Genomic DNA, 27,013 nt, shown 5'->3' with positions numbered 1-27,013 from the left:
GCAACCGGCCACCCTGGCTTGTAACCAATGACAGAAAGGCAGCTGAGATGCTCAGGCTGGACAGACAGGTTTGGGAGGAATCACGTTTGGCGAGTTTTTTATTGTTAAGCGGGCCAAATTTTTTTACACTCAAACACTTCGTTAGGCGTTAGTTTAATATGTTTATTATGCACCCCATACCCATCCTGTGGGCGGTAGTCAAAAGGTTACAGAGGTACATAATTGGTCCAGGGACTGGACTCCAAAGTTTTGATAGCTGAGCAAGTTACAGAGGTAATGAATTCACAATTTACAAAGGTAATGAACTCACAATTTACAAAGGTAATGAAGGCGGATTTAACATTATGCGATGCATTCGTTAGGCGAGGATCCACTGTATACCTGTTATTCAATGTGTTTATGAGACTGAAAAAAAGGACACCAGCAATCATACCATCATGTAAAACAGTTAAAGATTTCTGTTTCACACTCACTTGGCAGGACGGTAGTACCTCCTTGGGTGGTTGCTGTCTACCAACCTACTACCTATTATCGATAATAGTGCAGAAAACCCTGACGATCCTCAGCCTTCTACCTCTGGTGTGGGCACTCCTCAGTCATGGTCAATTGTACCTCATCGCAAGAGAAAACTATTATTTTCACGTGCCCAGGCCTCTGACTTCAGTAATGATGATAATGACGTGGATTGTGATTTCATTGCTCTTGACGATCATTCGAGTAGTGATAGTGAGGAAACATATTCACCAGTGAAACATCAGTATATACACCGCCGCATGCGCTCGGGTAGTGTTCCCTATGCAGTGCCCAGGGGATGGAGTACATCCTGGAGTACATCCCGTGGCACTACACCAGGAATAGACAGTGAAAGTGAGGATGATGTGGCTACACTTGGCATGGATAGACCACAGGCATCAGTAGGTAGTGGTAGTGGTAGTGGTGATGGTAGTGCAACAGCCATGCATGACTCACCAGCCCAGGCTGGGACCCACGCTGCTGACTCCTCAGTTCAAGGGCAAAGCGGAGCATCAGCCATCAGCCCACCACAACCACAACTACCAGCACAACCAGCCTATGATGTCCAGTATCCACCAGCAAACCGTATCTGGGATTGGCAGCAAAATCCCAATTTTGTTCCCAAGTCCCACCAGTTTGATGACTCTGAAAGTGGAATTCTACCTACTTGTTCCCTTGGAACCACTGCCAATGAACTGGAATTCTTTGAACTATTCTTCGACCAGCCCTTGATGGAAACTATTGTCAGGGAAAGTAATAAGTATTTTGAGTACACCATGGCAAATACGATCTTATCACCACAGTCAAGACTACACAGGTGGAAAGAGACGACTGTTGCAGAAATGTATTTGCTTTTTGCAACAATAATGCTTATGCCTCATGTCTATAAGCGTAATATAAAAGCATACTGGTCCACAGATCGGCTAATTTCTACCCCGGTCTTCAGTGAAATCATCCAAGTGAACAGGTTTATCTTACTGTTACGTATGTTGCACTTCTCTGACAAAACCAGGCCTGACAGAAGCGACAGGTTATACAAAATTAGAAATGTTTTTATCCATTCAAGAATCTTGTACTTGATGAATCTTTGATTTTGTTCAAAGGTAGACTGTCATTCAAACAGTATATACCGAGCAAGAGGAAACGCTTTGGTATAAAACTGTTTGTACTCTGTGACTGTGACAGTGGCCTGGTATTGGATACTGTTGTATACACACGGGAAGTAAAACATTGAAAGATGCAGTAGGGCCCCACTTATATGGCGGGTTAGGTTCCAGGCTGTCACCGGAAAGCAGACATCGCCGGAAGGCAGAACGCCATTTTTTTCCATTTATAAATGCATATAAATGCCAGACAACAAGTTTACACTAAACTATATTAAGTTAGTAATAGAACCATGCATTAAAAACACACAAAATAAAATGCATTCACAGTAAATTCATTACTTATCTTAAAGTATTTGTAATCTTAATGTAGGGAGAGAGGTGAGTAGTACTTATTTGTAGGAAGTCAGGTGCAGGTAGCCAGGTGTAGGTAGCACTGGCTCCCCGTCTCATACTTAATATACGATATTTAAAACATCCCAGAGAGGTAAAATACACATACAGTACACTCATTATTTACCTTAAAATATGCATAGTCTTAATATAGGAAGAGAGGTGAGTAGTATTTATTTGTAGGAAGTCAGTGTAGGTAGCCGGTAGGTGTGGCCCGCCTGGGCTACACCTACCGGCTACCTACACTGTGGCCCAGAGCCATATTATTAACATCGACATGCCTTGTTCACTGAATTTAATAATTTCTAACAGCTACCTTTAGATGCCATCATAAACGAAGGTAGAAGTAATGAATAATTCATGCCGAAAATTGTAAACAAAAGCGGAGTGAGGGAGTGGCTGGGCCAAACACAGATTCATACACATTTTCTCTGATGGCTGAGCAGAGAAAACGTAATGTTGTCCCTCCACCCGGCTACCACAGCTCCACAAGTATTATTATCAGAGCACACATAAAATATGCAATAAATGCCAGACAACAAGTTTACACTAACTTATATTAAGTTAGCAATAGAAATAGGCATTAAAACACAATAAAAGGTAAGATACACACTTATTACTTACCTTAAAATATTAATATTAATGTGTGAGAGGTGAGTGGCAGGGTGTTTATTGAATAAAATCAGAATGGTACACCATCATCCTCTAACTTGGCACTTAACCCTTTGAGGGTCGACAGGCCCTCTCCGAAACTCGTTCTCAGGGTCGGCCAAATTTCAAAAAAAAAAAAAAATTATTTTTTCTTATGAAAAAATAGTTTTTTTTTCTAAACATTATAGGATAAACAAAAAAAAATTACCATCAATACTTACGGAGATATGGATGCATGAAGTTTGCAGAAAATGAACCGCGTATGGCAACAGCGGTGACTGCCGCTCACCCGGTAAACTTTAGTTTACTTGTATTTGAAGGTTTGTTGTTTTTTTCACTATTTTATTTTTTCACATAACTTATGTGGCCTATGAGACCAAAGTAAGGTGCAATGTACATATATACACTCGTTGTATACAACACAATAAGCACACAAACATAATTATCAATATATTGTTTACAAAACTTGTTTACAAAAACAAACAATACAAAACATTGTTTATTATTATTGTTCTATAATATATATACCAATATACAGTCACTGAACATATTCCTATTAGTTCTGCAGCTTGTGGAACTCTGAAACATGGTGTCATACACAATGGTGTTTTATCTTTCTCCCTCATTCTATCTCTTTCAATCTGTCTCTCTCTTTCTATCTGTCTGTCTATCTCTGTCTCACAGGTACACATAAATACAAGTATACATAGTATAAATTACCTAGGATAACCCAAGAAATCCAGACAAAGTGCTATACTCTGCTTGAAGATGTGAGTAAAAGTGATGACACAGTCTTGTGGCTCTCTGAGACAGAGAGCTAGATGGACAGACAGGGAGCTTGACAGACAGACAAATAGACAGACAGAAATGTTAGTGTACCAGTACCAGTGTACTAGTGTTCCACCCTCCTCCTCCTCTTCTTCTTCTCTTTCTTTTTTTTATAATGTAGAGGTGATATACAGAGTGCAGAGTATATGGAGAGAAAAAGAGGTGGTGAGAGAGTTCAAAAGGAGAGTCAGTGAGAGAGAGGGTGAGATTCTATCAACAAAATTTGCTGAAAATAAGAAAAAAAGTTTTGGAGTGAGCTTCATAAGCTGAGAAAGACAGTTGAGCAAATGTATTTAGCAGTTAAAACAAATAAGGAGAATCATTAGATGAGGGGGGGCAAGGTACAGATAATATGATGGAAGTATTTTGAGGAGTTGATAAATATTAGTGAAAAAAGGGAGATAGTGATTTCATACACTGGGTAGGGAGGGATGATATTTTGTAACAGTGAGGAATTGTTAGATGTTAGTATGAGAGGAAGTGCTTGAGGCATTGTGAAGAATGAAATTGGTAAGGCAGGTGGGATAGATTGGATCAAAGCAGAGAGTTTGACTTAATGACTGACTTACTGACATACTGAATGACTTGACTGACTTACTAACTTACTGAATTGACTGACTTACTGAATGACTTCACTGAATTACTGACATGCTGACTGACTTGACTGACTTACTGACTGACAACTGACTTTCTGACTGACTTGACTAATTTACTGAATGGCCTGTCTGAATGATTGACTGACTTACTGACTGACTTAACTGACTTAATGAATGACTTGACTGACTTACTGAATGACTTGACTGACTTACTGAATGATTTGACTGACGTACTGAATGATTGATTGACTAACTTACTGACTGACTTACTGAATGACTTGACTGACTTACTGAATGACTTGACTGACTTACTGAATGACTTGACTGACTTACTGAATGATTTGACTGACGTACTGAATGTTTGATTGACTAACTTACTGAATGACTTGACTGACTTACTGAATGACTTGACTGACTTACTGAATGACTTGAGACTTTCTGAATGACTTACTGAATGACTTGACTGATTTACTGAATGACTTGACTGACTTACTGAATGACATGACTGACTGAACGACTTAAAGGTAGACACTCCAGTACAACCATTGACTTCAGTACCAAAACCTCTACCATCCACCTCAGCCCAGTAGGACCACAGTATAATTCTCCACTCTCTTCACAATCATCCACAAACACCAGCACCCTCAATTTAAGGTAAGAAATACTATTATTTATGTTACATTTGTAGTCTTAAGCAGTAAAAACAACATAATACATCACAACAATGAACTACAATTACATAGTCACTTTTATTTTTGTAAGATGTGGAGGCCTAAAAAAAAGTCGTTTGGCTTTTTTGGGGATCTCAGGAACATAACCCTATTTTTCTCATAAATTCTTCAGTTCACCTAACATGGTGTTACCTAACACGCCATTTTCAGGAATGTAACTTCCATGTTAATCCTTTGGCGGTCGCCAGGCCCTCTCAGAGACGATTGTTCTCAGGGTCACCAAAATTTAAAAAAAAAAAAAATGATTTTTTCTTATGAAAAGATAGAGAATCTTTTCCCGATCATAATGACACTAAAAGTATGAAATTTGATGGAAAACTTACAGAATTATGCTCTCGCGAAGTTAGCGGTCTCGTGATGTTTACGTATCGGCGATTTTGCCCACTTTGAGCCCTATTTTCGGCTAATTCCAGTATACTAGTCGACAAAAATTAGAACTATTTCACTAGAATTCCATTTTTTCTATCGAATGAGTACAAGAAACCACCTATTTACTGATTTCAACTATCCAATAAAGTGGTCAGAATTTAGCAATTTTGCCAATTTCACACAAATTTCAAAAGTTGCCAATTTCCAAATAGGGTCCAGAATAAACAAGAAAGACATTCTTGGCACTAAAATAACATTTTTTCTGTTCATTAGTCATGTCCCCAGGCCCCTCTTACATTTCTTTTGCTTTCCACTTTGATTTTTTATTCTCCCCCCCCCCCTAAAAAAATAAGATTTACTGTTATGCAGACTACTACATTAGTGTAGAAATTATATAAATAATATTGGCACACTTGTGAAAGAATATTAGACTCACCAGTTGATGTGTATTGGATGCTTAGCATGATTTGTTTACTTTTTAACTTTGGTAAAAATCGAACATTTCTGCTACTTTGAGCTCAATTTCAAGGTACTTTTCATTGTAAAACCAGTCAAAATCATTTCAATTTCTGTAAAATGTCTTCCTTTCTATAAAATGAGATCAAGAAAACTAGAATACAACAATAAATACCATATGAAAATACAGTGCAAAGTCGCTGTTTTAATCCAAAAACATGGTCAAAGTTTTTTTTTCTCATTACGCACTGTGTGCTGCAGGATTTTTTTTATACTGCACACACTGACCACATAGACCCATTCTTTCATATGTAGGCCTACCAGCTTTCTTTTGCTAGATTTGAGGGCGCTAGAATTTATGCGTACTAGCACGTCAAAAACCCTGGTGCGTAAGCCGTATTAGTACGGCCGAAACCCCCAAAGGGTTAAATGACGGTCTACTGTATTCCATTCGTTTTAGTGCTTGCAACTGCTAGATAAGCCCTCATGGGCCCAAAGAAAGCTCCTAGTGCCAACCCTTTGGTAAAGAAGGTGATAAACGTGATAGAATTAAAGAAAGAACTCGTAGCAAAGTACCAAAGTGGAGGAGGAAGAGAGATGGGAGAATGTGCCTAATTCAGTGATTCAGTGATTCTATGATATGTATGATACTAAAGCAGCACAAGTCGAGAAAGGCTATAGCACCAGCCAGCGATAAAGTGTAGCATTAACGGTGTAGCAAGTAAATTAAGTGATTAATCGATAGAAAAAGTACAGCATGAAACTAACTCCTCCAATGTTATTGGAGGCATATAGGGCTACTGACAACACTGCCGCCTCTACTGCCGCCATCACCACCACTATGTAAGGCTTATGCTTTCAGTGGCCCTTATACACCCAACAGCAACAACACAACACTTGTGACATACGTAATGACATATTTTATTCATTCTAGAGTATATGTCATGTTTCTATGTTATTAATGTTGTTTATGTCATATTAGATGAATTGTGATAGATAAATAAGCCATAGAGTTGATATTAGTGTCATATTGAATGACTATCTTGTCCTGTCTCCAAACACACTCCCCTGTTGCCGCTACAGTTCCTAACATACGTAATGACATATTTTATTCATACAGCAACAAGAGTCTTCAATAAAGGTAAGTGTGATGTTATTATTGTGTTATTCTTCATGTCTCATTGTTTTCTGTGTATGTAAATCTATAGGTCATGTAAAAAAAAAAAACATTTTTTGTTAATACTTTTGGTCTGGAATGGATTAATTGGATTTACATTATTTCTTATGGGGAAAATGGTTTCGCAAATCGTTAGTTTCGCCATTAGTCACACTCTCTTTAACTGATTAATTATGAAAAATGAAGGTCCATTATAATCCATTGTTTTTTGTACAGTGGTCCCTCGCTTTTCGTAGTTCCCGGCAATCGTAAATTTTGCCAATCATAAGGGTATTTTCGTATAAACATGAACTCTCTTTTCATACGTTGACTCGCGAGTCGTAATTCATCCGGGACGCGTACCCACGGCGTGAGCCATGGCGGCAGCCAGTCTGGCATTGTTTACCAGTGAGTGAAGGTCCCCTCACGTGCTCCAGCGAAATATTTCATAATATTCCATTTATTTTAGTGCTTGCAAGTACTAAATAAGCTACCATGGCTCCAAAGAAAGCTCCTAGTGCCAAGCCTGTGGTAAAGAAGGTGAGAAATACGATTGAATTTAAGGAAACCATCATTGAGCAATATGAAAGTGGTACAAGTGTGGCCGAACTTGCCAGGATGTATTAGAAACCCTACACAAACTTATGTTCCATAGTGGCCAAGAAAAAGGAAATCAAGGACGCTGTTGTTGCAGAGGGAGTAACTATGCTGACAAAAATGAGATCACCAGTACTCGAAGAGGTTGAGAAGTTATTATTGGTGTGGATAAATGAGAAACAATTAGCAGGAGATATTCTTATGACTTCGATTATTTGTGAAAAGGCTAGGCAGTTGCATGACGATTTGGTAACGAAATTGCCTGCAAATAGTGGTGATGTGAGTGAGTTTAAGGCCAGCAAAGGCTGGTTTGACAGATTTAAGAACCGTACTGGCATACACAGTGTGGTAAGGCATAGTGAGGCTGCCAGTTCAGACCACAAGGCGGCTGAAAAATATGTTCATGAATTCCAGGAGTACATAGAGGCTGAAGGACTGAAACCTGAACAAGTGTTCAATTGTGACGAAACAGGCCTCTTTTGGAAGAAAATGCTAAAGAGGACCTTCATTACACAAGAGGAAAAGGCAATGCCAGGACACAAGCCTATGAAAGACAGGCTGACACTAATGTTCTGTGCTAATGCTAGTGGGGATTTCAAAGTGAAGCCATTACTAGTGTACCATTCTGAAAATCCCAGAGTGTTCAGGAAAAACAATGTTATGAAGAGTAAATTGTGTGTGTTTTGGAAATCTAATAGTAAGGCATGGGTCACGAGGGAAATTTTTGTCGAGTGGTTCAATGAAGTGTTTGGCCCTAGTGTGAAGGAGTATCTCCTGGAAAAGAAATTGGATCTCAAGTGCCTGCTAGTAATGGACAATGCACCTGCTCATCCTCCAAACTTGGATGACCTAATTTTCGAGGAGTTTGGGTTCATTACAGTAAAGTTCTTGCCCCCAAATACCACTCCTCTCCTCCAGCCCATGGACCAGCAGGTCATTGCAAACTTTAAAAAACTCTACACAAAAGCAATGTTTCACAGGTGCTTGACTGTGACCACAGACACTCACTTGACCCTAAGGGAATTTTGGAGAGAACACTTCAGCATCCTCCATTGCATAACCCTTATAGGTATGGCTTGGGAGGGAGTGACTTCCAGGACTTTGAACTCTGCCTGGAGAAAATTGTGGCCAGATTGTGTCGACAAGAGGGATTTTGAAGAGTTTGGGACTGACCCTGATGTAAAATCAATTGTGGCACTGGGGAGTTCCATGGGGTTGGATGTGAGTTTGAAGGATATGGAAGAATTGGTGGAAGACCACAACGAAGAGCTCACCACTGAGGAGCTGCAAGAGCTTCAGCAGGAAGAGCAACACATTGCAGCTCAGAATCTTGCTGCAGAGGAGGAGGAAGAGAGATGGAAGAAGGTGCCTTCTTCAGAAATTAAAGAGATTTTTGCTATGTGGGGTAAGATGGAAAGCTTTATGGAGAAACATCACCCTAACAAGGTTGTTGCAAGCTATGTTGGCAACATGTACAGTGACAAAGTCTTGGGCCATTTTAGGGAAGTGTTAAAGAGACGCCAGAAACAGAGCTCTCTCCACAGTTATTTTGCGAGACAGGACTCCAGTGACTCTCAAGGTGGTCCTAGTGGCATTAAGAAACAGAGAAGAGAAGCAACCCCAGAAAAGCAATTGGTACCTGAGGTGTTGCTGGAAGGGGATTTCCCTTCCAAACTATAAACAATCCACTCGCTCTCCTCTGCCAGTCTCCCATACACTAAGAAGAATCTCCAATAAAGGTAAGTGTTATGCTGTTAATGTTTCATTCATCATTTCCCATTGTATTGTTTATGTACTACATGTATATTTCATGTAAAAAATTTTTTTGTTTTAATACTTCTGGGTGTCAGGAACGGATTAATTGTATTTACATTATTTCTTATGGGGAAAATTGATTCGCAAATCGTAAATTTCGTTTATAGTAGCTCCTCCAGGAACGGATTAATTACGAAAAACGAGGGACCACTGTAATTGCGACTGCTAAATAAGCCACCATGGGGTCAAAGAAAGTTCAGAGTGCCAGCCCTTTGATAAAGAAAGCGAGAAATACGATGGAATTCTTCAGTGATTCTACGATATGTACGATACTAAAGCAGGGGTCGATAAAAGCTATAGCGCCAGCCAGTGATAAAGTGTAACAAGTAAGTTAAGCGATTAAGCGATAGAAAAAGGACAACATGAAACTAACTCCTCCAATGTTGTTGGAGGTTTATAGGGCCACTGACAACATACGCCGCCCTGTGCTATCTTCCACCACCCTAAACCTCTGCCAGCATCTCCTCCAAGGTAAGTGTGTACTATAGTATACATACAGTAACCACTTTATTTCTTTATATTCTCTGTTATGTGATGTAGTGCAGTTAGCCTCACAAACACTCCATTTTCTCTTATAATAATGGGAAGATATGTAGTCACAGCAGGAGAGAGAATGGCAGCTGCGGCAGACACCACTAATCACATACGTATGTAGTGACATATTTTATTTATTCTAGAGTATGTATCATGTTTCTATGTTATTAATATTGTTTATTAATAATAATAATGTCATATTAGATGAATTGTGATAGATAAATAAGCCATAGAGTTGATATTAGCATTATATTCCAGTATTTTGTCCTGTCTCCAAACAATAAATTTTCCTCCCTCTCCCCTCCTTGCTGTCTTCCATACGCCAACAAGGCTCTTCAGTAAAGGTAAAAGTGATTTAACCCTTTAAGGGTCGGCAGGCCCTCTCCCAAACCTGTTCTCAGGGTCGGTAAATATTTGAAAAAAAAAAATTATTTTTTCTTATGAAAAGATAATTTTTTTTTCTAAATTTTATAGGCTAAAAAAAAAAAATTTGCCATCAATACTTATTGAGATATGGAGGTGTGACATTGACAGAAATTGAACCACTTATGGAAACATTGCCGACTGCCAGTCACCAGGTAATAGTTTATTTTGTTTTTTCTACTTTTTTCTTTTATTTTTTAATATTTTATTTTTTCAAGTAACTTTTATGGCCTCTGAGACCAATATAAAGACTATTTGGTATATATTCACTCATTGTATACTACACAATAACAGCACAAACTTTGCTGTCATTATATTGTTTACAAAACATGTTTACACAAACCAACAATGAAAAATGTTGTTTATTACTATTTTTCTATCATATATATACATATAGAGTCACTGGACAGGTTCCTATAACTACAAGAGGTTCTGAAAGCTTGTAGTGTGGGGGTGGACTTGTAAATATGCTGAGTCACCGGTGTGTCGTGTGTCACAATGATGCATCATACCACCACTCACTAACCTCACTGCCTTCCACAACACATCCCTTCCTCCCCACACACCTACCTTCCTTCCTTCCTTCCTTCATTCCATCCTCTCATCTCTTCCTACCTACCTTCCCTCCTCCTTCCTCTCATCTCTTCCTACCTACTTTCCCTCCCTCCATCCTTCCCTCCTTCCTTCCCTCCTTCCCTCCCTCCTTCAAGTAACTTTTCTGGCCTGTGAGACCAATATAAGGTATATTGAATGTATATTCATTTGTTGCATGCTAAACAATAACCGCAGAAACAGTTAATATATTTACAAAACATGTTTACACAAAAAAACAATAAAAAAATGTTGTTTATTACTATTTTTCTATCACATATATACACATATAAAGTCACTGGACACTTCCCAGAACTGCTACAACTTCTGTAAAGTTGTTGTTGTTGTTGTGTGGGGGTGGACTTGTAAATATGCTGAGTCACCAGCCTAATTAGTGTCACAGTGACAAATAACACCACCACTCACCACCCTCACTGCCTGTCAACACCCATCCCTTCTTCCCCCCCCCCCCACCAACCTACATGGAAATAAATGACTGTCTGAAATTTTTGAGTTATCCTAGGTTGATGGTCTCCTTCCTTTCTTCTCTCCTTCCTTCCTTCCTTCCCCCCTTCCTTCCTTCCCTCATTCCTCTCATCTCTTCCTTTCTTCCTTCCTTCCTCTCATCTCTTCCTTTCTTTCTTCCTTCCTCTCATCTCTTCCTTCTTTCCTCCATTTCTTCTACCTTCCTTCCTTCCTGCCCTCCTTCAGGTTGGTTTCCTGGGCATTGCTTTCAGTCACAAACTCCTCAAAATCATGAAATTCATCTTCACTGACACTTCTATCTGTGTTTGAACTGTCACTTGGGAACAAAAGAGCCCCAGTTAGCCAAGGAGTGAGGAGTTTCTTACCGTTAGACATGGTGAACAAGGTGCAATAAAATGGCTTTCCCACAATGCACCACTGGGTCCCCGATTTTTTTATACCACGCACACTGACCATGGAGACCCATTCTCTCACATCCAGGACTACCAGCCTTTTCCTGCTTAATTTGAGGATGCTAGAATTTGTGCGTACTAGTATGGCACCAACCCTGGTGCATAAGTCGTACTAGTATGGCACCAACCCTGGTGCATAAGTCGTACTAGTATGGCACTAGCCCTAAAAGGGTTAAATGTTCATTTATCCATTTCATTAGTCCTTTATATTTATTTCTCATTGTTTTCTGTATGTAAAACTATAGTTATTCTCTATAAAATGTATTTTTTGTTAATACTTTTGAGTGTTTGAAACGGATTAATAGGATTTACATTATTTCTCATGGGAAATATTACTTCGGAAAGGATAAAGTTTGAAATTCAGAGTTCCACTGTTTTAGACAGAAAAAAAAAATAAAAGAAACTTAAAAGAATAAAAAAAATTCTGAAAATTCACTACATGTTCTGATGTATATTACTCGCTGCATCATAAAAACAATTTTTATAAAATGACTATAATTCTTTGTAGAAACATGGTACAAAGATGATACTTATACTAAAATGTTACCAAATTCTTAAGCTATTTTTCCTTTATACTTAACTCGTATGTGTATTTTACTTTTTTATTTTTTTTTTGTTTTTTGTAATGTATAAGAGTTATGCAAATTAAAATAATGTTATCAAGTTGGAGTTTCATTTTTATTTAATTTTTTCTTTCTAATATACTATTTACTTTGCCATTTGGCATCGTTACAAAGTGGGCAGAGCTATAGCAGAGGGAGAAGCGAGTAGTGTCTCAGTAACTCATGATGGTCCGTGATGTGTGGAGAGGTGTGCCTCTTGGCACTATAAAATATTGTATAATGATACTGTTATGATCAATAAAGGTTATCTACCTATCATATTTATTCCAGAATAATATTAGGTATAACATAAATAATGTAGAAGCACGATAAAGGCACCCAAATTAATGAAAACTGACATTATATAGAGGTATGTAAGGGTGGAGGGTGGGGAGGGATAAAAAAAAAAGTAATCGTGACCATTACAGAAAACGTTATGCACCTGAAGGGTAACTATAGAATACTTATCATTCTTATCCCATACAAAGACTGAAAAAGTGCAATTTTCTCCAAAAAAAAATTTCCCAAGTAATCAGCTATGCACGCATTTCCTGGAATATCTCAGAAGTACGTAAGTCATTGACTTATTTTGTGTTGTATTACCATTAATAATAGACAGTGAAAGGAATTTCCCAGCAAACATAAAACTGGATGCTTTAATTTTGGGTGGTGACACTTTTGAAGTGTCAGTAAGGGGTGATTCCTCGATTAGCGATGAATTCGTTTACTGATGGGGTCTTAGGCCCCTAACTCCATCGTTAAGTGAGGAGAGGCTATGTATCAACACTATGTTATACCTGAAATCATAGAACCAGTTTGAAACTGCTCAAAAAATCCCAATTAACTTAAGAACACTAAATTAATTTAAATATTAATACAAATTTAAAATTTTACTGTTGTAAATGGTAATAATTGTAATATTTTTTTTTGTATACAACCCTTCTACTATAAATTTTCCTAATTATAAAACTTTTGCTACCCTTTTTTTTTGTATTAATGTATAATTAAATTTCACTGCATAACCTGTGTCTAGTTTTAAGTAGTTTGTAAGCATTATGATTTTTTTTTATTAACACATCAGCCATTTCCCACCAAGATAGGGTGATCCAAAAAAGAAGAAACACTTTCATCATCGTTCACTCCATCACTGTCTTGCCAGAGGTGTGCCTACACTACAGTCATGAAACTGCAGCATCATTACTCTTCCTTCAGAGTGTAGGCACTGTACTTCCTACCTTCAGAGCTCAATTCCAGCTTGCCAGTTTCCCTGAATCCCTTTATAAATATTACTTTGCTCACACTCCACCAGCACATCAAGTCATAAAAACCATTCATCTCCATTCGCTCCTAACACACCCACACATTTTTTCTTTTTTCAACAAGTCGGCCGTCTCCCACCGAGGTAGGGTGACCCAAAAAAGAAAGAAAATCCCCAAAAAGAAAATGCTTTCATCATCATTCAACACTTTCACCACACTCACACATTATCACTGTTTTTGCAAAGGTGCTCAGAATACAACAGTTTAAAAGCATATATGTATAAAGATACACAACATATCCCTCCAAACTGCCAATACACATGCCTGCTGGAAATCCAAGCCCCTCACACACAAACCCTTCTTCACCCCCTCCTTCCAACCTTTCCTAGGCTGACCCCTACCCCACCTTCCTTCCACTACAGATTTATACACTCTTCAAATCATTTTGTTTTATTCCTTTTCTCTCTAAATGTCCAAAACACCTTAACAACCCCTCCTCAGCCCTCTGGATAATACTTTTAGTAACTCCACACCTCTTCCTAATTTCCAAACTACAGTCTCTCTGCATTATATTCACACCACACATTGCCCTCAAACATGACACCTCCATTGCCTCCAGTCTTCTCCTTGTGGCAACATTCACCACCCATGCTTCATACCCATATAAGAGCATTGGTGTAACTATACTCTCATACATTCCCCTCTTTGTTTTCATGGATTATGCTCTTTGTCTCCAGAGACTCCTCACTGTACCACTCACCTTTTTCCCCAAAATGCTCATGCATGCTAGTGGCTTTCTTTGTGTTTAGCATTATTTTACTACATATAAGCTACACATTGTATACTATACAAAGAAATAAATATTTGATTTTGAATTTGAAGGGATTCAGGAAACCAATTAGACAGATCTGAATCCTGGAGATGGTATGCACAATGCTCGTCTCTTGTATTCATTGTCACTCATCTAATGACCATATATACTGTTATTGCCTTATTAATCTTAAGTCAATTTTAAGTTTGCCCGAAATGCTCTGCATATAAAGGGGCTTTTGGCACATACACCCAACTATTATACTACTTTGTACATATATGTATCATGTCAAATTAAATATATTTATTATTATTATTACAGTAGGACCCCGCTTTATGGCGTTTCACTTTACGGCGTTCCGCTAATACGGTCATTTCAAATTATGACCAAAACTCGCTATACGGCTCCCCCCACCTGACTTTCTAATACGGTCACCGCGCCCCACCCTGTTTGTTTACATTCTCTGTGAGCTCAATAAGCACTAAGTCTCTCCATTTTATCTGGAAACTCCAAAATTTCAAGTGTTTTTAAAAGTTATTTCATATTTTATATATACTCTGATAATTATACTTATGTATACCTGTACCTAAATAAACTTACACACTGTGCTGGCGTGCAGGTACACATTAAAATCAGTAAGAGTGTCTTATGTCTCCAGATGTCATATTAGTAATGATAATAATAATCATCGAGTCTCATTTAAATGTCGTATATTATGTTAATATACACGTTTTCATTAATCCATCTAAGATATTTTTTCAGAATTATATAATAAACACGATGCATAACATATAAATAAGATAAATACACCCCACAGTAGAATAAATAAACATAAATGTGAAATGTGGTAGCAGACGACTTGCACAAGTGACGCCATATTAGAAATAATAATAATAATAATCACCGAGTCTCATTAAATATCGTATATAATGTTAATATACACATTTTCATTAATCCATCCATGATATTTTTTTCAAAATTATATAATAAACACGATACATAACATAAAAAGATGATAAATACACCCCACAATAGAATAAATAAACATAAATATGATATGTGGTAGCCAGATAACTTGTACAAGTGACGGCAAGAATAACATTTTCTCTAATCTAACATAAGAGAAAACGTGTTACTGGGGGTAACTGTAGAAAATTATTCCTTTCGTATGTATGTAAGTTTATTCAGGTATACACAAATACAGTTACATAGAGTATCATACATAACATATGTGTAGAGAACCTAGGATAACCCAAAAAAGTCAGAGTGACTTATTTCCATTGCCTTCACTCAGAGCATCATTTCTTCTCAAAATGATGCTACATGATAATGGGAGTGTTCTTCTTTATTTATTCTACCGTATCAATGTAGAGACAACCTGTACACAATGTAACTTGTACACAAACCAGACGTGTACACTTTGTTTACAAAACTTACCTTCGCCTGGTTTGTTTACATAACTCTGCGCCTGTCCTCTCTCATGCACTCATTCTTTCTCTCTCTCATTTATTCGTTTTATCTCATTTACTTACTCCTGACCCTACATTAAGACTACAAATATTTTAAGGTAAGTAATGAGTGGACTGTATATACATTTTATTGCTCTGGGATGCTTAACCCTTTGAGGGTCGACAGGCCCTCTCCGAAACTTGTTCTCAGGGTCGGCCAAATTTAAAAAAAAAAAAAAAATTATTTTCTCTTATGAAAAGATAGCGAATCTTTTCCCGATCATAAAGACACCAAAAGTTTGAAATTTGATAGAAAACTTACGGAATTATGCTCTCGCAAAGTTAGCGGTCTCGGCGATGTTTACGCATTTGCGATTTTGCCCACTTTGAGCCCCATTTTCGGCCAATTTCACTGTACTAGTCGACAAAAAAATGAATATTTCGCTAGAACTCCATTTTTTCTATCGAATGGGTGCAAGAAACCACCCATTTATAAATTCAACTATCCAGTACAGTGGTCAGAATTTAGCAATTTTGCCAATTTCACACAAATTTCAAAAGATGCCAATTTCCGAATAGGGTCCAGAATAAACAAGAAAGACATTCCTGGCACTAAAATGACATTTCCTCTAGTCATTAGTCACGTCTCAAGGCCCCTCTTATATTCTTTTGCTTTCCACTTTGAATTTTTATTCTCACAAAAAATATAAGATTTACTGTTATGCAGACTACTGCATTAGTGTAAAAAATGGTATGAATATTATTGGTGCACTTGTAAAAGAATATTAGACTCACCAGTTGACGTGTATTGCACGCTTGGCACGATTTGTTTACTTTTGAAGTTTGGTAAAAATCGAACATTTCTGCTACTTTGAGCTCAATTTCAAGGCACCTTTCATTGTAAAACCAGTCAAAATCATCTCAATTTCTGTAATATGTCATCCATTCTATAAAATGAGACCAAGAAAACTAGAATACAACAATAAATACCATACGAAAATACACTGCAAAGTCGCTGATTTATTAAAAAAAATGGTCGAATTTTTTTTTTCTCATTATGCACTGTGTGCTGCAGGATTTTTTTTAGACTGTGCACACTGACCACATAGACCCATTCTTTCATATGAAGGCCTACCAGCTTTCTCCCACTAGATTTGAGGCCGCTAGAATTTATGAGTACTAGTACGTCAAAAACCCCTACGCGTGAAACGTACTAGTATGACCAAAACCCTCAAAGGGTTAAATATCATAGAATAGTATGTGTGGGTGGGTTGGCCTGGTATGGTAGCCCGTCTGACTACCATATTCAATTCAATTCAAATTCAAAGTTTATTCTCTATAAAGATTACAATGTTGAATTTACAGAATTTGGTTGTTGTGTGGTTTACATGTAGTTAAATAATGATTACAGAGTATACCACTAGAACGCCTAGCATGGCTAGGCATTTCGGGCAGACTTAGTTTAATTCTTTATTTTAAAATATTACAAATTATGAGGTAAGTTGGTATTATGGCTAAGTGACTAAATACTAGTTTGTGAGTTTAGCAATGTGAATGCTTTTGTTTTAGCACAGTACATAGTTTCAGTATTGGAGTATCATAGGATTCATTATTTTAATATTGAGATTAATATTTCTGTTTATGGTCAAATGGGTGAGTGAGTGTAAGTGTGAACCACCAAGTGGTATTTGTGTAGTTAGTTGATGGGGTTTATCAGGGAGATAAGATGTTTTCTAATGGTAGTTTTGAAGGTGATGAATGTGTCTGCAGTTCTAGAGTTCTCAGGTAGGGTGTTCCAGATTTTAGGGCCTTTGACATACATTGAATTTTTGTAAAGGTTTAGCCGGACCTGGGGAATGTCATAGAGATGTTTGTGTCTGGTGTTATGCCTGTGGGTTCTGTCACAACTATCAAGAAAGTGTTTTAGGTCAAGGTTGATATTGGAGTTTAAGGTCCTGTAGATGTAGATTGCACAGTAGTAAGTGTGGATGTACTGAACAGGGAGTAAGTTTAGATCTATGAAGAGTGGGGGGGTGTGTTGCCAGGGATGGGATTTAGTGATTATTCTTACTGCAGCTTTTTGTTGGTTTATAATTGGCTTTAAGTGTGTTGCTGCAGTTGATCCCCAAGCACAAATAGCATAGGTGAGGTATGGATAAATAAGTGAGTGGTATAGTGTGAGAAGGGCATTTTGCGGCACATAGTATCGTATCTTGGAGAGGATCCCAACTGTTTTGGATACTTTTTTGGTTATGTGTTGGATATGGGTGCTGAAATTTTTTACAATAAATACTACTCATCTCACCCTATATTTTAAGGTGAGTAATGAGTGAACTGTATATACATTTTATTGCTCTGGGATGCTTAAATATCATAGAATAGTAAGTGTGGGTGGGGTGGCCTGGTATGGTAGCCTGGCTGACTACCATACATACCACACTTGATTTCTTACAATAAATACTACTTGTCTCACCCTAGATTAAGACTATAAATATTTTAAGGTAAGTAATGAGTGCACTATGTGTGTATTGTACTTTTTTATTGTTTTTTGATGCCTGGTTCTATTGCTAACTTAATATATGTTAGTGTAAACTTGTTATCTAGTGTTTGTATGCATTTATAAGAAAAAAAAAAGGGTGTTCCACTTTACGGCGGTAGCCTGGAACCTAACCAGCCATATAAGTGGGGCCCTACTGTATTATTATTATTATTATTATTATTCTTTCTTCTTTCTTTCAACACACCGGCCGTATCCCACCGAGGCGGGGTGGCCCAAAAGGAAAAACGAAAGTTTCTCCTTTTACATTTAGTAATATATACAGGAGAAGAGGTTACTAGCCCCTTGCTCCCGGCATTTTAGTCGCCTCTTACAACACGCATGGCTTACGGAGGAAGAATTCTGTTCCACTTCCCCATGGAGATAAGAGGAAATAAACAAGAATAAGAACTAGAAAGAAAATAGAAGAAAACCCAGAGGGGTGTGTATATATGTGCTTGTACATGTATGTGTAGTGTGACCTAAGTGTAAGTAGAAGTAGCAAGACGTACCTGAAATCTTGCATGTTCATGAGACAGAAAAAAGGACACCAGCAATCCTATCATCATGTAAAACAATTACAGGCTTTCGTTTTACACTCACTTGGCAGGACGGTAGTACCTCCCTGGGCGGTTGCTGTCTACCAACCTACTACCTATATTATTATTATTATTATTATTATTATTATTATTATTATTATTATTATTATTATTATTATTATTATTATGCCTTCTCTCAGAAGGGGGGGTGGGTGGAGAATGTTGCAGTGTGGAGGGGCATCTGGACTGTGATGTCAGAATGCTTCTGGCAAGACAGTGATTGAATGATTGATGGTGACTGACTTTCCTCTATTTTTGGGTAGCCATACCTTGGTGGGAGATGGCTAGTGTGTAAGTCACAACTCCAGTAAGTCAGTCATAGTACCTTTCCACCCAGGTACAGTCAATCAACTCAATAAAATGACTAACTATATGTACTAACAAATTAGGGAATAACTTTTCTAAGAAACACAAACAACTAGTTACATAAGATATACCAGGAGTTTATCAGATACTATGTAAAGACTATAATCAGGCATACATCAGCCAGACTGAAAGGACTTTATCAACCAGGATCATTGACCACAGGAAGACAATTTGTTAGGGACGAGGGCTCAGTTGCTTTTCAAAATACTACTCAATATTCTTTTGAGTAGCTGCTGCTATCACACACAATTGAAACTGCAGCTATAAACAAAAATATCATCGTATCTGCTCTCATAACCACTACAGCTATGGAAACCAGATGTTAAAAATTACATACCAACACCCAACCTAAATCAAAATGTCAGTATTGAATTTAGAACTTCATAGAGTGAAACTTTGTATTGGACCTACTTGCCCATGTTAGTTAGTTTCATTCTCCTGTTTTCTGACCTAACACTCCACACACACCTGCATTCCTGACCTTCCATTCCACATGTCATTGTCTTTACCTGAGGAAGACATCCTCCCTGTATCTGCTGAGGGAGACTCCAGTTGGGGATTAAAATATACAGACCAACTTTATTTTCCGTGTTTCTATCTCCATGTAGGTTATTACTTAGCATTATACAGATGTATATTGTATGCCTCCCCTTCCTATAGGGGTTCCTTGCTGCAGTGAAAAGCTCATGATGCAAGGAGTCATAGGTTGCCTCCCTTTCCTTGGATCAAACCTAAATACAACAAACCCTCTTTTTAATAGACTAATAGGGGGAGCAAGTGGCCAGTAATGGCAACTGTGTTGGATAGAGAAAATATTGTTTTTTTTTTTTTTGTGATTGTAACAATAAATAATTCTGTGACCAGAAAACTTTGCTGTTTCCAAATTATTGATCCAGCTGATTTTGTTCTGTATTTCCAAAATCTGTTAAATGGAAGGTTTACTGTACTATTTTTTACTATTTCAATATTTGTAACCACCCCAGGAAGCACCATGCTGGCAACACAACTGGGACAAGCAATATGCATAAACAAGTACAAGTTGGCCATCACTAATCCGGCAATCAGTTATCCAGTTCCATCAGCAATCCGGCATTAGCTTCTGCTAGCATAATTTCAAATTTCATCAGTATACTGACTCAAATCAATATACTGACTCAAATTTCATCATTATACTGACTCAGAAATTGTGCAGATGGTTGTAAATCTACAGCAGCAAGCCAGTGGAGGAGAAAGCAGTGATGAAAATGAGGAAGATGTAACAGATAGAATCTCTGTTGATAGGTTAATTAAGTGTTTTCTAACCTAACCACTCTGTAATCTGGCAAACTCACTAATCCAACACATTACAGGTCCCAATGATGCCGGATTAGTGATGACCCACCTGTATGTATGAATGGGAAGTATGAGCAATGGAGATATGATTTTAAAAAAAAATTGCTGAATGGTAGTTGTTTTTATTAAAGACAAGTTGCAATAACATATAGGTAGTGAGTCTTCAGATGGTAGCTCATAGGGTAACAAGGTATTTGAGATATAGAAGAACCAGATGTTAACAGCTTTGTGGAGGTTATACTCTTCATACAAGTACAGGAGGGCCGCACTTTAAAGTGCTTTGTTTTACAGCATTTAGCTAATAAAACAGTTTTCAGTTATACCCATTCTTCATTTATTCAGGCTAACCTCAATAAATACATTCACCACAAACTATAAGCTAAGTACAAAAATATTTTAAGGTAAGTAATGTGTGTACTGCATATGCATTTTTTAGGTTTAGCTCTGTTGCTCACTTAATATATGATAGTGTAAACATGTTGTCAGGCTTTTATATGCATTTGAAAATGAAAAAAGGTGGCTATGTTTCACTTTACAGTTATTTTCACTTTACAAAAGTAGCCAGGAACCTAACCTGCTATATAAGCTGGGACTCCTGTATTGTATACTCCAGTTAAATGTCAGCACCTGTTTAATTCTCTTTGTTAAGCAGAAGAATTTGTGTTTCAGATTCTTGTGATTAAATGCAAGTTAAAAGCGCTACTTCTGGCTAATTGTCAGTGGCTGAGTCTTGATTGTTGGAAGGCTATCATCCAGCACCAGGTGAGCTTTGATTGTTGGAAACTTATAATTCAGCATCAGGTGAGCTTTGATTGTTGGAAGCTTAAAATCCAGCACCAGGTGAGCTTTGGTTGTTGGAAGATTATATCCAGCACCAGGTGAGCTTTGGTTGTTGGAAGATTATATCCAGCACCAGGTGAGCTTTGGTTGTTGGAAGATTATATCCAGCACCAGGTGAGGTTTGATTGTTGGAAGATTATATCCAGCACCAGGTGAGTTTTGATTGTTGGAAGATTATATCCAGCACCAGGTGAGTTTTGATTGTTGGAAGATTATATCCAGCACCAGGTGAGTTTTGATTGTTGGAAGATTATATCCAGTGCCAGATGAGTTTTGATTGTTGGAAGATTATCTTCAGCACCAGGTGAGTTTTGATTGTTGGAAGATTATATCCAGCACCAGGTGAGTTTTGATTGTTGGAAGGTTATCATCCAGCATCAGGTGAATTTTGATTGTTGGAAGCTTATATCCAGCACCAGGTGAGTTTTGATTGTTGGAAGATTATATCCAGCACCAGGTGAGCTTTGACTATTGGAAGATTATATCCAGCACCAGGTGAGTTTTGATTGTTGGAAGATTATATCCAGCACCAGGTGAGGTTTGATTGTTGGAAGATTATATCCAGCACCAGGTGAGGTTTGATTGTTGGAAGATTATATCCAGCACCAGGTGAGCTTTGATTGTTGGAAGGTTATCATCCAGCACCAGGTGAGCTTTGAATGTTGGAAGGTTATCATCCAGCACCAGGTGAGGTTTGATTGTTGGAAGATTATATCCAGCACCAGGTGAGGTTTGATTGTTGGAAGATTATATCCAGCACCAGGTGAGCTTTGATTGTTGGAAGGTTATCATCCAGCACCAGGTGAGGTTTGATTGTTGGAAGATTATATCCGGCACCAGGTGAGCTTTGATTGTTGGAAGGTTATCATCCAGCACCAGGTGAGCTTTGATTGTTGGAAGATTATATCCAGCACCAGGTGAGCTTTGATTGTTGGAAGATTATATCCAGCACCAGGTGAGCTTTGATTGTTGGAAGATTATATCCAGCACCAGGTGAGCTTTTGTCAGCATAGTTGCTGATCCCCTTATATGTGTTGTATAGCATATCATAGTACCATCCATGTGTTTATATAGAAGATCCCTTAGGCCTGTGACTGTATGACGTCACGGGATGCAGCGTGCAAGTGAGACAAGCTGCCTCCCTCTCAATCGACGCATAGGCATAGAAGGCAGAACACGGCAGGCTGGGCTCCATCTCCCATTACCACAGTCTGACAATATATATATCGTTACCATCCAACAAGTGTGTCTACCTTCAACCCTCTTATCTCCTTACTGAACCCCACACGACACTTTGATTGTTGGAAGGTTATCATCCTGCACCAGGTGAGCTTTGATTGTTGGAAGATTATATCCAGCACCAGGTGAGCTTTGATTGTTGGAAGGTTATCATCCAGTACCAGGTGAGCTTTGATTGTTGGAAGTTTATATCCAGCACCAGGTGAGCTTTGATTGTTGGAAGGTTATCATCCAGTACCAGGTGAGCTTTGATTGTTGGAAGATTATATCCAGCACCAGGTGAGCTTTGATTGTTGGAAGGTTATCATCCAGCACCAGGTGAGGTTTGATTGATGGAAGGTTATCATCCAGCACCAGGTGATCTTTGAATGTTGGAAGATTATATCCAGCACCAGGTGAGCTTTGATTGTTGGAAGGTTATCATCCAGCACCAGGTGAGCTTTGATTGTTGGAAGATTATATCCAGCACCAGGTGAGCTTTGATTGCTGGAAGGTTATCATCCAGCACCAGGTGAGCTTTGATTGTTGGAAGATTATATCCAGCACCAGGTGAGCTTTGATTGTTGGAAGGTTATTATCCAGCATCAGGTGAGCTTTGAATGTTGGAAGATTATATCCAGCACCAGGTGAGCTTTGATTGTTGGAAGGTTATTATCCAGCACCAGGTGAGCTTTGATTGTTGGAAGATTATATCCAGCACCAGGTGAGCTTTGATTGTTGGAAGGTTATTATCCAGCATCAGGTGAGCTTTGAATGTTGGAAGATTATATCCAGCACCAGGTGAGCTTTGATTGTTGGAAGGTTATTATCCAGCACCAGGTGAGCTTTGATTGTTGGAAGGTTATCATCCAGCACCAGGTGAGCTTTGATTGTTGGAAGGTTATTATCCAGCACCAGGTGAGCTTTCATTGTATCTTGCCAGTGTATCATGCCAAGACACCTTTGATATACCTTTGAAGAGTTTTGAGAGTTTATCTACTCATTGAGCCTGCCCATGGGCCAAGTTCCTCTGGTGCTTGCCTGGTTAACCAGGCTGTTGCTGCTGGAGGCCTGCTGCCCCACATATCCATCACAGCCTTGTTGATCTGGCACCTGGTGAAGATACTTGTCCAGTTTCCTCTTCAAGGCTTCTACACTTGTTTCAGCCATGTTTCTGATATCTTTTGGTAAGATGTTGAATAATCTGGGACCCTGGATGTTGATACAGTGTTCCCTTGTAGTCCCCACTGCACCCTATCACTAAATCTACCATTTGTACCTAACTATTTGAAATCTAATTGTGTATGTACCTAATTAGGTAGGTATCTAATTATGTATGTATCTAATAATGTATGTTCAAATGTACTACTCCATAACCTATATCAATGTAGAGTAAGAATTAGTATTAGTCTGCCCAAAATGACTAGGCATGCTTTTATTTATTTATTTATTATTTTTTTTATTATCACACTGGCCGATTCCCACCAAGGCAGGGTGGCCCGAAAAAGAAAAACTTTCACCATCATTCACTCCATCACTGTCTTGCCAGAAGGGTGCTTTACACTACAGTTTTTAAACTGCAACATTAACACCCCTCCTTTATTTATTTATTTATTTATTTATTTTTTATTTGGACATGATACATAGTTGTACAAAGAAATATAGTGACTGGGTGCACATGCCAAAATCCCCTTGTATGCAGAGCATTATGGGCAAGCTTAAAATTAACTTAAGATTAACTAAGCAATGATATATACAGTTCAATTAAGTTTATTAAGTCACAGGTACACACAAGTACAACTATCTTATATAGTGTAAATTACCTAGGATAACCCTACAAAAAAAATGTCAGATAAGGCCAGGATGAATTACAACACCTGGATATGCTGAATGTTGAAGACAGAGTAAAACAATTTGAGTTAAATCAAGTTTATAAAATTGCTCATGAACAGTGTCCAGAATACCTTGCTGTGGCCTTCTTTGTAATTAATATTTTATAACATGTAAACCACACATTTTAAGCTTTACAAGGAAATAAAGATTTTGATTTGATTTGATTGTTGGAAGCTTATAATTCAGCACCAGGTGAGCTTTGATTGTTGAAAGATTATATCCAGCATCAACTGAGCTTTGATTGTTGGCAGGCTATAATCCAGCATCAGGTGAGCTTTGATTGTTGTCAGGTTATTTTACAGCTCCAGGTGACTCTCCATTGTTGAATCCAGTACCATGTGAATCTTGATTGTAGTAATAACCCTGTGGAAACTTGTGAGGACTTTGTTGCTTCAAGGTGGTTACTGCCTTTGCAGATCAATCAAGTTGATAATTTTACCCTCATAAAATTCCCTGTACATTTTTCTTCTGTGTAAAAATGGATGAAGGATCATCATAACCAGTGTCACTCATGTATAAATTTGGCATGGACTTGCTTGAGATGTGAGATACTATCCCTAGGTAAGGTCTTCTTATGTGACAAATCCCTAGCACGCTTGTCCCTAAGGCAAATTGTTGTGTTGCAAAATGACAGGTGGTGTTGCATGTTTTTTACTTCACGAATGATATAAGAGGGTGGAGGAAAAAAAATAATTGAGTAACTTAGAGTTAACCTAGAAAAAATGAGGGATAACCATAATAAAGTGCTATCAACTGTTGTAAAGCATACTGAACAAATAACTACACTTATCACTAAGATACGTGATGTACATGACTGGAAGTCTTCCACTGATTCACAGATTTTAGAATTCCTTCGAAATCAAACAGACCAAATGGAACAACATTAGTTATCAGATGCTGTAATTGTAAATAGTTCCTATCTGCCTGATGACATTAACACAAGCTCTTGTTTACAGACCACCCTACGACTGCTTAAAAATTAACTACAGGTAAATTTAGAAAGTAGTGACATTAAGGATGCTCAATTGTAATGATAATATTTCATTCAGATCTGAAGAAAAAAGACATAATTATATCTTCCATTATGATGAAGAGAAGTGTGTTCATAAATGAGCATCTAACATATGGAATTTGTGCAAAAAGGCAGCAGTCAGAATGATAACAAATTCCCACTCCTGCCAGCATACTCCACCAATTTTCAGAAGTCTAAATCTGCTCACCATTAAGAACATCCATACTTATTCATGTGCCTACTACATACACAGAACAATACATGCAAATATAAACCCTCCACTCAAATTTCTCACCAACCTTAACAGGACACATGACCATAACGCAAGACACAGATCTCTTTTTGATATACCTCGTGTACATATCACACTGTGTAAAAACTCTATGCACATAAAGGGCTCCAAAATATGGAATTCATTACCAGAAGATACTAAAGTAACCCAGTCTGAAAATCAGTTTAAGACTTCTCAAAAGCCACTTAATCACCCTAGACTAAATGCTAAATACTCAGTACTCACATACTCAATTTTGTATTCCCATATCATAATTTCAACAGTTATTTTGAACCTTTTATCTATTGTCGACAGGAATTTAATTGAATCATTGTTTTCACAAAAGCATTTTTGGATATATGAATATATCTTTTGTCTTATTTAAATTAGATTCACTTACAATTAATAATCTACTGTACAACTATGATATAATTAATATTCTACTGTACAACTATGATATAATTTTTAGTGTTAAGTAGTCAGTAAGCCAATAATTTTAAGTCTGCCCATAATGCCTAGGCATAATAGAGGCTCTCTTTGCATTGCAACCCATTATTGTAAATATATACTGTAATCTCAATGTACTATTTGCAAAGACATAAATAAATAAAACAAACAGATGCCAGAACCTGTTGTATAAGCTTCAAAAACTTAGACATGAACATAAAGATAATATTCATCAGTGTTTCATCATAAGTGGTAAAATCCTAGGTAAAAAACCAGCCATAGTTCACTCATAGTAAATAACCAATAAACACAAACTAGCATACTTCCTTAGATGCACAGGCTTGACTGAGACTTTTGTCCACAGCTCATACCCACTATAGTCCATATATAGTGCAGTGTACCCTCTAGCTCACTGCAGTACCATTATAATTTGTGCAATCAATAGTGTCATTTCTAATCTTTGTTTGTTAGTGATAAATTCTTTTGTTTTTTATACTTTTCATTACTAATAAACATGGAGATCCAGATTTTAGGTTCTTTTATGTGTACTGAGTTTTTACAAAGGTTGAGCCATACATGGGAAATATCATAGAGATTTTTAATGTCTAATATTATGCTTAGGCATTTTATTGCAGCTATCAAGAAAGAGTTTTAGGGGAGGATTAATATTAGAATTTATTGTCCT

At 37.7% G+C, this 27,013-nt stretch overlaps 1 protein-coding gene across 10 annotated transcripts in view; it reads left to right on the top strand.

Annotated features, from left to right (window-relative positions):
- Positions 1 to 27,013, top strand: part of LOC128706593 (F-box/LRR-repeat protein 15) — a 174,919-nt gene that overhangs the window by 65,166 nt on the left and 82,740 nt on the right. For 8 of the 10 annotated variants that reach the window (XM_070090712.1, XM_070090739.1, XM_070090722.1 and 5 more), the window contains one exon: positions 21,317 to 21,409. The exons of the other annotated variants lie outside the window; for them this stretch is intronic. In XM_070090712.1, the coding sequence (XP_069946813.1) occupies positions 21,317 to 21,409 (93 nt within the window). The remainder of the gene's footprint in view (positions 1 to 21,316; positions 21,410 to 27,013) is intronic. 10 annotated transcript variants of the gene reach the window in all.

This window comes from Cherax quadricarinatus, chromosome 3, assembly GCF_038502225.1.
Source record: "Cherax quadricarinatus isolate ZL_2023a chromosome 3, ASM3850222v1, whole genome shotgun sequence".
Classification (NCBI taxonomy): domain Eukaryota; kingdom Metazoa; phylum Arthropoda; class Malacostraca; order Decapoda; family Parastacidae; genus Cherax; species Cherax quadricarinatus.
Note: the sequence above shows the minus strand (reverse complement) of the source record. Positions and strands in the feature narration are given on the sequence as shown.